Source organism: Neofelis nebulosa, chromosome 4 (genome assembly GCF_028018385.1).
Source record: "Neofelis nebulosa isolate mNeoNeb1 chromosome 4, mNeoNeb1.pri, whole genome shotgun sequence".
In the NCBI taxonomy this organism is placed as follows: Eukaryota; Metazoa; Chordata; class Mammalia; order Carnivora; family Felidae; genus Neofelis; species Neofelis nebulosa.
Window position 1 is genome coordinate 117,997,874 of NC_080785.1, and position 12,449 is coordinate 118,010,322.

At 51.7% G+C, this 12,449-nt stretch overlaps 1 protein-coding gene across 14 annotated transcripts in view; it reads left to right on the top strand.

Annotated features, from left to right (window-relative positions):
• The window catches only part of ATP2B2 (ATPase plasma membrane Ca2+ transporting 2), a 385,851-nt gene that overhangs the window by 302,615 nt on the left and 70,787 nt on the right, over positions 1-12,449 (top strand). For all 14 annotated transcript variants that reach the window (XM_058726006.1, XM_058726005.1, XM_058726008.1 and 11 more), the window contains 3 exons: positions 1,335-1,532; positions 7,392-7,649; positions 8,654-8,779. In XM_058726006.1, the coding sequence (XP_058581989.1) occupies positions 1,335-1,532; positions 7,392-7,649; positions 8,654-8,779 (582 nt within the window). The remainder of the gene's footprint in view (positions 1-1,334; positions 1,533-7,391; positions 7,650-8,653; positions 8,780-12,449) is intronic.

The following is a 12,449-nucleotide window of genomic DNA, read 5'->3' on the forward strand; positions in this document are numbered from 1 at the left end:
CCACGCCAGCAGAGGACTGGCCTGATTTGGTTGGGAGGGGGCCAGGTAGTGAAAATGTGGCCACAAGCATGGCTTGGGGGTCCGATCAAGAGGCCAGAGAGCCAAGCTGAGAAGCATGGACTTTATTCTGGAGGTAGTGCAGAGCCTCCAAAGATTGCTGAGCAGGGAGTAAGGATCGGATTGGTGAGGCAGGGAAAATTGTCTGGAAGTGAAGAAACAGTGGGTTGGAAGCGGGCCGCTATGTCCCGGCCCTGCATGATGAGGACTGCACTTCACCCCCATGGTCCATGAGACAGGCCACTAGCCTCCACTGAGTGTATGCCACACCCCAGGCACCGCTTGACCACGTCTTGTGTGTCCCCTGGGAAGTCAGCACTTCTGGCAGGGTGCTCTGTTTGTGTCTCTCACTGCTCTGTCCCAGTGTCTGGAACAGTGCTGGACACATAGTAGGTGCTCAACAAACACTGACCTAACGAATTCTGTCCTGAGATGCTCACAACCACTCATGGGCTACATACAGTCGTCATCCCCGTCACAGAGGAGGACACTGAGGCTCAGAGCTGGAGGCACAGGCTGGGATTCACACCCAAGGCAGGGGTCTCCAAGTGTGTGCTTGATGAAGAGATTGGGAGGAAATGCAAAGCAGGCACACGGGTGTGGTGGGGGGTGGGCCTGGTGGTATGTATGTGCTTTCTGTCACCCCCATAACAAATGGCTACAGACTGGGTGGCTTTGGGCAAGAGCAATTTATTCTCTCACAGTTCTGGAGACCGGAAGTCTGGAAATCAGGTGTCGGCAGGGCCATGCGGCCTCCAAAGGCTCTAGGGGACATTCCCATCCTTGCTTCTTTGGGCGTCTTCGTGGCTCCGGCATTCCTTGGCTGGTGGCTGCATCCTGCCATCTCTGCCTCCATCTTCACATGGCCTGTGCCCTCTGGGTCTGTGTCTTCTCCCTCTGTCACGTATGAAGACACTTAACACTGGGTTTAGGCCAAGATCCTTAACTATATCAGCAGAGACCGTTTTCCTTATTTCCAAATAAGGTCACCTTCATAGTTTCCATGGATTAGGATGCGGACATATCATTTTGTGGGGGACCACTCTTCACCCCACTTCATGGTGTCTCTGGCATTTCACGGGAGCCCACTCTGGGCCTGGCACGAGTGCTGAGTGCCTGGCTGGTGCCTGCAAGTTTTCTGCTTTGTTTCCACCACCCCACCCCCACCCCCCCGCTCTGTGCTTCCCCATGGGGCCAGCCCCATTCAGGACGATTCCCGGGAAGCTGAGTGTCTTTCCCAGGCCTCCCAGGCCAACCTTCCTGCACTCTGTCCACAGGTTTGCCAGGCACCGCTCCAGATCTGGAAAAGAGAAAGCAGATTTTTGGGCAAAACTTTATACCTCCAAAGAAGCCAAAAACCTTCCTGCAGCTGGTGTGGGAGGCACTGCAAGATGTGACGCTGATCATCCTGGAAATCGCGGCCATCATCTCCCTGGGGCTGTCCTTTTACCACCCGCCTGGAGAGAACAATGAAGGTAAGACCCCAGCGTCCCACCCTGCACCAAACATGCACCTGCGGGTACCCGGGACTCAGCCACGGCTCCTCCAGGTGAGGAAATTGAGGCCCAGGGGACAGGGCCCCACCCCCAGCCCCCGGTCCCCAGTTTTTCCATGTGCAAGATGCAAGGATTGCACCAACAGTGGAAGGAACTACAGTGAGCATTTATTGAGCACTTACAGTGTGCCGAGCTCTGAGCTCGGATGTCATCTTCCTAAATCCCCATGAGGTAAGGGCTGATTAGGTGCATTTTAAAGATGAGGAAAACAAGGAACAGAGATGGGCATTAACTCACTCGAGGTCACCGAGTGGGTGCTGGACCTGCTACCACCATGGGTGTGACGGCCCCAGGCTTCCTCCTCCCAGTTTCCCTCGTAGGTCTCATCCTTCATGCGTGCGAGAGACTCAGTATCCACGCTATTCCTCCTCTTTCACATTCCTATCCCAGAGTTGGTTCACTATCACCCACACACTTGTGAGGCTGACGCCGAACATGTTTTCCCACGTGAGGAGTCCTGGTCTTGAGAGGGCCTCCCAAAATCTGTCCCTGAGTTCTGACTGGGGACACTGCTCCGTTGATGGAGGAAGCACCACCCACTCATCCAGGGAGGGTTGTGGAGCAGACCTTCTCTTGTCAAAGTCAGAACTTAGGACTCCTAATGGAGAACTTCAACTTTCCCTCATCTTTTCATTCCAGGAAGTGAGCACCTGCTAACAGCTAGTGCTTTATCAACTCAATGACTCTTTCCTTTATGATGACACAGTCTTTCAAACCTATGTCACATTACAGATAGATAGATAGATAGATAGACAGACACATACTATGGGATCACGTAAGATATATTGTTTTGTTAGATTTTTACGATCTGATTTTTCATTAGTAGGATGTTATAAACACTTGTTATTATTTATGATTCGACATTTTCCTAGTGAATGTGCTACATCAACAGATAATCCTACTATGTTCATTGCTTCAAGCAAGGAAATAAAAAGTGAATAGCTTATAAGAAATAACCATTATGGGCCTCATTTCCCAGATGAGGAGGTGGTCTCTGAAATTCCTTGAACACCTGTCCCCTCACCCCATCCAAAGCTAGAGTTGCCCAAGTCGATTAGTTGCCCAAGTCTAATGACCGACTCTCTTAGGCCAACTACCTCAATTTTATGCATAATATTACTAAGTTGCTTTTTATCCTGTGTGACTCTTCCCAGAAAGGGTTTAAAGACACAAGAAGGGCACATCTCACAAGATGAAGTTGAACAGAAAAGACAGGAAAGGAATGGAAGCAAATAAACCAACCATATTTCCTGCCATGACTGAGATTTAAATTTGACTTTAAGCTTCCTGGATGCCAAGGCAGAAAGGGAATTAGGATGACTTTCTTAGCTCAGGCTATCAACAAGGCGGGAAAACAGTTTCTTCGGTTGGTAGCATGTCCCCTGACAGTGAATTCTGGGATGAACTTTCACATAGGGCCTTATAAGAGATGCATATTGGGCAACAATCTTTGCAGGAGTTTCACAGAAAATGTAGAAGGCTACACATGGCTACTTGATTGAATAAGCCTTGAACTCAGCTAAAGGTGCAACACACAACCATAATAATAATGATCATTCTTCTAACTATTTGTGTAGCCGGCACTAGTTGGGAGCATTTACAGTAGAAGTTCATTTGATCTTCACAAAAACCCTGTGGGTAGGTGCTGTTATCATCCGGGAGCCAAGGCCCTGAGATAGTAAATGACTCTCTAGGTCACACTCTAGGAAGCAGCAGAAGCATGACTCAGACCCAGACGTTCTGGCTTCCGAGCCCATGCTCTATCACTCAGCTGCATTTCCTCAGGAAGGGACAGGACTGAGTCAATGCCCCCCAGGTAAATGGCTTCCTGTGACCCAGTTTAGTGCAAGATAGAGAAGTCAGAGGGCAGATGGTAGAGGGGGGTCCCGTGAGAGCACGGATTAACTCCAAGTGCATGCCAGGAGGAGCCTTCCCACACACAGCCCTCCAAACAGAGGGCTGCCCTTCCCTTCTAGAGACATGGAAACCAAGGCCCAGAGAGGGGAAGAACCTACCCAAGGTCACACAGCTTGTTAGGCAGTAAGGCTCGACTTTCAATCCAAGTCTTCTAGTTCTTTCCACTGCCCCTCCCTACCTCTAGCTGAGACACTAGCTCAGGCCAGACCTGGGTGGATGAGGGCAGCCACTGCACATATCCCAGCACCAGAGAGTGAAGTTCCTGCGCTCTGTGGCTATACGTTCTCCCCAATGCCCAGGCTCTGGCCTGAGCTCTGAGTTCTGGACCTTTCATGTTGCCAGGCCCACCGCCCTGCCAAGTCAGACTCAAGCTTCATCAGTCATGTCCAGAATGATGCTGGTGATGGGTTTACAAACCGTAGAGCCTTGCGGCACCCACCGCACTTTCCTGTTTGCTTCCTTGGCTCAGAGTCCTCCAGATACTTGGGGGAGGTCACACAGCATGTTCATGGCAGAGCTGGGATTGGCACACCAGTGTTCCCAACTCCCTGTTCATGACAGCTCCCCTAGTGTCAGAGTGCCAGCAGAGTGACAGGCACATAGTAGGTGTTTAGAAAACGTTTGTGTCCCTTCTAGTTTCGAGGGCCCGTATTTGATGCCGGGCCCTGGTAACCTTCTAGCAAGTCATTTTCCCATTTTACTGACGGACAAGAAGAGTAGGCCCAGAGAGGCCAAGAAGTTCCCTGAGGTCACACAGACAAAAGCCGAACCTTACAAAGCCTCAGGTCCAGGGAGAGCAGCTGCGGGCTGCTCAGAACCTGTTCCTGCCCCAGCCCAAGGGGCCCCAGAGGAGACCTCAGCAGGGTCTGCCCAGTGCCCCCCTTCTTTCCATTTCCCCATCTCTTTTCCCTGATTGCATCTGGGGCAGCAGGAGTTGTTCCCAGGGTCCAGCAGTTCCTGGTAGCCGAAGGCCTAACCCAGCAATCCACAGCCCCACTCTGGCCCACCCAAGGCACAGAGTGACCATCAGACAGTCCTCGGAAGGAAGGAAAAACAAATGGGCTTTGGCCAGCAGAGTGCCCTCAAGGACCCAAAGGGCTCCTTGGTATGGAACCAGTAAAGGCAACAGGCAAGGTTGGGAGTCAAGGGAACAGAGTGTGAACCCTGCTCAGCTACCACCCCCTTGGCTTTCAGAAGCCAGTCCAGGGAGAGTAGCTCATGAAAAGGAGACCATTTATCTTGTACCCAACAGATGCCAGGCCCTTACTAGGCCCTGGGGTCACAAAGTCATCCCACATTACAGCTGTCCAAACTGAGACTCAGACAGACCAAGTCACTTACCAAGGTCACACAGCAGAGCCTGGATTCAAAGTCAGTCTTTACAATTCCAGACCCCAAAGGCTTTCCATGGTCCTTGGTTATCTCTGAGTGTCCTAAATGCTGCAGTGACTGCTGTCATCTCTAAATGGGGGGGGGGGGGAACCGATGAAATACACAACAGGGAAAGAGTAGTCTTCCCATTTACAAAGCACGTAGCAGAGGCAGAGAGTAATAAAAGTCCCATAAAGCAAAGAACTGGGGCTCTGTATCTCAAGTCACTCCCCTGAAGCCCAAAAGAGCACATTTCCATGGATTGGGTTTCTGTTTAGAAAGGTTCACCTGTGTCTCCCAGGCTTTGGGGCTTCTGGTGTCATTCATGATGGTAGAGGGGTGCCCTTGTTTGCCTCCCCCGGTCATCGCAGCTGAACTCCAGCTGGATGCCTCCATAGCTTGGGGTCCCAGGCTCCATCCAAGGCTGGCTGTGAACTTGAATGCATTTAGGCACTCTGCACACCGGATGACAAAAAACAGCAGCTTTCACTCTTTGTTGGCTATGTGCTCAGGAGGGTGAGTGCTTTACGTAAAGGCTCTCCCTCTGTCCTCTCAGCCACCTTCGAGGGAGTGTCTGTCACCACCCCCATTTTACAAATGAGAAAACTGAGGCACAGTGGTTAAGTAGCCCGGTCATAGGCACCCAGCAGTGACTGAATCAAAGCTGGGATTCAAGCTCAAGGCTGGCCCAATGGCAGTTACTTTAGCATGATTATGATTATCATCAGCACTAAAGGCTGGTCCAGTTAAGCAGTTTAAGATTATTGCAAAAGTCTGAAATTTCAAAATTAAAAAAGAGTGACATCGAGGACCTTGTGCAGTGATACGGTTGTTTACTAGTCTGCAGAGTGTGACTCGTTTGGTGAAAGCTGTGGAATTTTCTAGTGATACATACTGCTGGGCCACATGATTCTGTACCGTCCCAAGCTTAGGCCCACCAGCTAACCTTGACCTCCACCCCTCCAGGGGCTGGAAAACATTCCCTGGTACCACTTGGCCTTCTGGTCATGTTGCTTCTGACCCTCTGGCTTCCCAGAAGCTCCTGCTGGGATCTCTCAAAACCGTTCTCTCTTCCTTGGGGCTGAAGTGGACTTCCAGACAGTTAGTCAAGGGTCTTTGGCAACATGAGGCCAGTACATGGCAGAGGAGGCCACTGGGCTCAGGGACAGTAGGCAGACCAGACCCAGATTCCAGGCCTGGATTCAAACTCCAGATCTGTTGTATGACCCCAGGTGAGTTGCCAGCCCTCTCTGAACCACTTCTCTTGGTCAGCTTGAGAACTAAAGTGAATGCTTGGCACAAGTCACTTGTGAATGGTCCAGTCCCCTGCCCTGCCACCACGAAAGGGAAGCTCTCTGAGTTTTCCGGGGATGGATAGTCTGATGCTACTCGGGTCATTTTCCATAGAAAGGGCAGTTCACCACCTCCTGGTGGGGAAAAGGGGCTGGGCTAGTCCTGGCTGTCACACCTACCTTGGCTGTTCCCTCACCTCTCTGAGCCTTAGTTTCCTCATCTGTAAATGGAGGTAACTCTCCCTCTCTGGGTCCTTTGGGGGACACAGGAGGCAGGGTGCATGGAGGGGCTTGGAAAGACCCTAGGACCTAGTACTGCATGGGCAGGGCCTGAGGCTTTTGTATCAGATAGGCCTGCTTTTTTCTTCTTCGGTTCACATGGTGGGCCTGGCAGGCCTCAAGCAGTTTGGGGAACCAGACTGGGATGTTCAACAGTGCAAGAGTGTATGGGATGCACGGTCACTGTAGGACAGGTGAGCAGCCTACAGCCTAGAGGGTGGCATCAAATCCAACCAGAGATGCAAAAGGGCTGTGTGCTAAGCTCTAGGTGGGGCTTTCACCTTCCTCTCCTGGAACCTGGAAGGAGGTCTCCGTGACTCCAGTTTTGCAGAGGAGGACACTGCAGCACAGAGAGGACGGTGAGTTACCCAGGATCACGCAGGGGCAGTGGCAGAATTAGAACCAGCTCGTTGGAGGTCGGGCCCGGCACCGTGGTTCCTGCCCTCCAGCCTGCTGTCTGCAGACCTGCCTCACAGTTGCTGGAAGAATGGAAAGAAAGCACATCAGCCAAACTGCGCTCCAGACCCTGATCAATACTGACCGCCTTCGTCCTGTTACATCCTCACTTTTTCTCTTTCTTCATGAATCAGACCTGCTGGGTCTGTGCTGGAGCCACCATGGACCTTACCTCACTGAAGTTCAGCCCTCACAATAGGTCCCCCAGATAAAGAATATCCGTCCCTTTTTACAGATCTGAAAACTGAGGTTCAAAGAGATGGAATCATTTGTCCAAGATCCCACCCCTAGAACCAACACAGGAAACCGAAGGGCTCACCACCCAGACACATTGGATAAATTGGATCGTGTTCATCTAATTATCAACGTTTTTTACTTGGGGAGCTGGGATTTAAATCCAGGCCCGTGAAGCCCCTCCTGCCTGGCTGACCCCACCCTGCCTGCTTCCTTCTGCCCTCTGCAGGATGTGCGACGGCCCAGGGAGGGGCAGAGGATGAAGGGGAGGCGGAGGCGGGCTGGATCGAGGGGGCGGCCATCCTCCTCTCTGTCATCTGTGTGGTCCTGGTCACGGCCTTCAATGACTGGAGCAAAGAGAAGCAGTTCCGGGGCCTGCAGAGCCGCATTGAGCAGGAGCAGAAGTTCACCGTGGTTCGGGCTGGCCAGGTGGTCCAGATCCCTGTGGCTGAGATTGTGGTTGGGGACATCGCCCAGGTCAAATATGGTAAGCGTCCCAGCCACAGAGCCAGGTGCTAGAGCTAGAGTCTGGGCAGAGGCAGGACAGGACAGGCAGACCCAAAGAGGCTGGCCCAGGGAAGGGGGTTGGTTCCTGAAAGCTAATCCCAAGGCAGGATGTCTTCTGAGATCCTTGGGGAGGTAAAAGGCTACTTCTTGGAGGAGGTAGGATTCCAGAATCCATTGAAAGTCAGAAATGGCAGATACATGACACATGTGCAACCACTCTCAAAACCTCCACCTGTAACAGACATTACTAATCAATCACAATTCAAAGCCTAGATACAGAAGCCTTCTCAACATAATGCTCCAAGGACCACTGACACTCAGAATGGGTTTATGAGACGAAATCCCTTTCCCATCTATAATTGGGCTGTTGATGGATGGTTGTTGGGCTATAGAGGGTGTTGTAGGGAGTGGACGTGGATGGGCCTGTGATACTACCGTGGAGAGAGTGGTCAGGCTGGCTGGTGCCAAAGGGGGTATAGGTGAGATATGTCCTGGGTAAGTAGAGGCAGACGATGGGGAAGAGATTGGAGTTCCCTCTTCACTCCACCTTAGGAGGCTTGGTTTCCTCTGATAAAGTGACCTGTCATAGGGTCTCCTCAACCTAGCCAAGACAGACTAGTCCCTCCTAGAAGAATTTCCCAAACCGTAGTTGAGACCAGAGAATGAATCATTGAGAAAACTGGACCCCAAATCCACACCAGGCCAAGAGAAGCACTTTATAAACAGAAGTACAAGCCCACTTGAGCTAGGATTGTTCTTGGGCCCAGCCTCAGCCCTCCAGGCCTTGTGCCATTCACCTTGGCTCCAGTCTTCAGCTGCCTATTGGCCTGTGATGAGTGCCATCTTGGTTCCAACACCCTGGGAGCTCTAGGCAGCTGGTCCCCAATGGTGAACTTGACCTTGCAAACACACCTTCAAAGGAATGTTCCTAGACCCTCCAGCCACCTGAGACCCTGCTAACTCGATTGCCCTTCCTACCACCAGGTGACCTTCTCCCTGCTGACGGCCTCTTCATCCAGGGCAATGACCTCAAAATCGACGAAAGCTCCCTGACGGGAGAGTCTGACCAGGTGCGCAAGTCCGTGGACAAGGACCCCATGCTGCTGTCAGGTGAGATGTGGCCCAACGGTGGGTCACTCCCATTGCCAGTTCCTGCCTCTATGCTGTGGGGGGCACCTGTGTCCCCTTCATGAGGCTGGAAGTTCTCAAAGACTTTGTTCCTTGGCTTCAGATCTCCAGCCAGCTCAGCCCCAAATGACAACTCCCTCCCTTTCCCCCCAACAACTGTACTTTGAGCCTACTGTGTACTTAGCACTGCTCCAGGCCCTGGGGATAGTGGGGATAGTGCAGTAAAGAAAATCGACAGACAATCCCTGCCTTCATAGAACTTACTTTCTAGTGACTTGGTCTTCTGAAAAGTCAAACGCCAGAGGCTGTTCTTATCAGGGATAGGGAAGGATCGATCAGGTGACAGTTATGTTGAATACCTACCATGTGCCAGACACTGGGCTGGGTACTTGGGATACAGCAATGAATGAGGCTGACAAGTCCCCTCCCCTGAGAAGCTTGTGGTGCAGTGAGAAGCCCCAGACATTGTGAAAACTCCAGGAGGTGGTGGGTCTATGATGAAAATAAAGCAGAGCGATGGAAGGCAGGTGGCTGCGGGGGGCGGGGGGGGCCATGTTTGAGGTGAGGTGTGAACGATGAGAGAGAGCTGGCCTAGTGACTATTTGTGGGGAACGTATACGAGGGAACAACAAGTGTAAAGGTTCTGACGCAGGAGGAAATTGAGTAAAATGGACGGGGTGGAGGACCTCGATGCCACCTCTCGAAGAGTTAGTTTGGAAATGTTCTAAGTATGATGAGGGTCATCTGGAATAGTTTTAAGCAGTGAACTAGACACATTGCATTTGTAAAATCTCATTCTGGCTGCTGCAGGGGGCAAGAGAGGAGGTAGAGAGACCTTGCAGAGGTGAGGCACCTGCTGGATGAGACACTCCCTTCGAGGGGACACACAAAGGGTCTCATTGCTCAGCGCGGCTCAGGAAACATCCTCTGAGAAGCTGCCCTGGGCCAGGCCCCCACAATGATTCTGAGCCTCCTCCTGACCATAAGAGCCTCCAGCCTATAGACTGCAAACAGCTCATTCCACAGTAGAGGAGTGAGAAGATGCGAGAAAGCCAGAAAAGGGACAGAACCACTTAAATTGGAATTGAGCTGGGTTTTAAAGGGTGAGTAGGAGCTCGCCAAGCAGAATTATAGAGGAAGGGCCTCAGAGCAGAAGCAAATGTGTGCAGAGACACAGAAGTCTGAAGGAATATGGGATGTCCTAGCAATACGCAGAGGACAATCAGCATGTCTGCAGGGTAGGATGGGAGAAAGGAGTGAGAATCGGAGCTGGGGCATTTATTTATCCAGAACATACGTAACCCAACATTTGTTAGGTAGCTCCTGTTTGCCAGTGGTTGGTGGGACAAGTAAGGTCCCTACCTTCCTGGAGCTTAAAATCTAGTAAAAAGAAACAGACAATAAAGGAACAAGCAAGCAAATATGTAAGATAATTTCAAATATTCAGATGACATTATACCACTGTAATGAGATAGAGGCTCTGAGAAAGGGGACAGGAATCTTTTTGGTCAGAGAAGGCCTGTCTGAGGAGGTTTCTTGTGAGCTGAAACCAGCACAATGAGAAGAAATAACACTCCAGGTAGAGGGACAGGAAGTGCAAAGGCTCTGGGGACTAGGAGATCATATAAAGCCTTGAACGCCTTCTTGGAACTTAGGGCCACATCAGGGTTCATGTCACTGAGGCTCTGGTTCTGACCTCTGAGATAAAGTGGTTGACAGAGAGGCAATCATCCTTGGGAGAAGTGGCCTGGTGGGTCATCTGGATCAGCAGAAGTCAAGTGGAGGCACTAGGCCTGAATGGATGGGTGATGAAGGTTCCAGACAGTTTGAAGAAGGGAGAGGAGGGGTAGTTACCTCACAGGAGGCTAAGGAGATAAAATGTTCAGAATCACTGACTTGGTGCATCACAGACCAGCCAAGGAGATGGGCACAAGTACAGGGAGACTCTGGAAAAGACACAGACAGGGCAGAGATGGGATGGGAAGTCAGCTAGCCAGCCCAAGTCAAACCAACTGTTTGGGCCTTTACCTATACATCTAGCTGGAAGCCCAGGTAAATAGTATAGGCCCTGGGCCTCCAGATGTCACGAGACAGCAGCCAAGGTGTCTTGGGATGCCCCTGTGGGCAAGATACAGCAGGATGTGCTAGGGGCCAGGAGATTTGGGTGGGTTTGTGCTGATTGATGGGTTGCTGGTAGTCCAGTGGGAGGTTTCTGGGCTTCTCTGGAGCTCTATCCTGTTTCAGCATGGAAAATATGCCTGTCAACTTTGCAGAGACCATGCATGAGTGCAGGGGGATGGCAAAAAGAAAGCAAGAGTCAGGACCCACCAAGAATGCCAGAGCGCAGGGTGAGCTTGACTGTGAACTGTAGTGCTGACATTCTGAAACATATCTGCATGGGGCTGGGACGGCCGAATGATTCACGCAGGCTCACGGGGAATGGGGGGGTGAGAAGAGGGTATAGGCAACCCTACAGAAAGCAGTCTACAGAAAGAGAAATTCTGTAACGAAACCATTCTAGGACAAAAGAGGCTGCCTGGCAGGTAGTGAGTTCCTGGTCACGGTTTGTGTGTAAGCAGGCCTGGACAGGCTGTGGGGTGTTGGGGGTGTTGTGGAGTGGACCCAAGCACCGAATGGGCACTGCATTCAATGCCCTCCCAGGCCTGAGAGTCACAGATTCATCACACCCATCCTCACCTTGTACTCTGCTACAGGTGCACCTTGCTTTGTTCCCTCTGCCCTGCCCCTGCTGAGGTTGCTCCCCACTCTTAGATGGCCCTCTCCCTTCCTTGTTACACATTTAACTCCTATTCATCTGCTCAGGCTCCACCCCCTCCAAGAAGCCTTCTCTACCCACCACTGCCCGTGGGCAGTCACCCCCATACAGCATGGCACTCACACACATTTCAGCCCATGACACCCACACTGTGCTTGGCCCTTTCGAGCACAGCCCCGTCATGTTGACCGAGTCTCTCACTGTGCAAACCATCTCAGATAAGGTAAAGAGTAAAATTCTTCCAGTTCTGCCTCCCAAAGAGATCTAATGATGTCACTCTTATGGGCCCCTTCCATCCTTGGCCGTATGCAGATAAACACACACCATCACCATTTGGATGCCCTTCTTCGTGGATCCTCTCTCCCAGACAGGTCCAGCAGCCAGGAACCCTGGCGTGAGGCTACCAGGAGGTCATGCCCCGCCCATCCATGGGTCCACATGGCGTGGGGGCTCAAGCACTGTCTGCCAAAGAGAGGAAAAAGGCTGGGGCTCTTGTAGAAAAAGCTGGGTGGGGCTGGACTGAGCCAGATCTGGGCTTTGGAATGAACTCACTGTGTGGCCTTGGGCCATGTCGCTCCACTTCTCTTGATCCATGAGGATAGTAGGGATGTTCTGGTGTGTGATGTAGGCAAAGCCCCTGCCTAGCCCAGTGCTAGCTGAGGGATGCCCACAACGGGTTGTTTCCCTTCCCTATTCCTCAGATGGAGCCTGGACTTGGGAGTGAAACAGGTCTGGGTTCAAATCCCCACTGCTCTCATTTGCTAGGAGCCCCTGGACAAGCTTCTTACCCTTTCGGAACCTCCATTTCCTTGCTTATAAAATGGGTTGACCCCAGCTCACGAGTCTTCTTTCATCTTGACTATCTCCCCCTTCCTC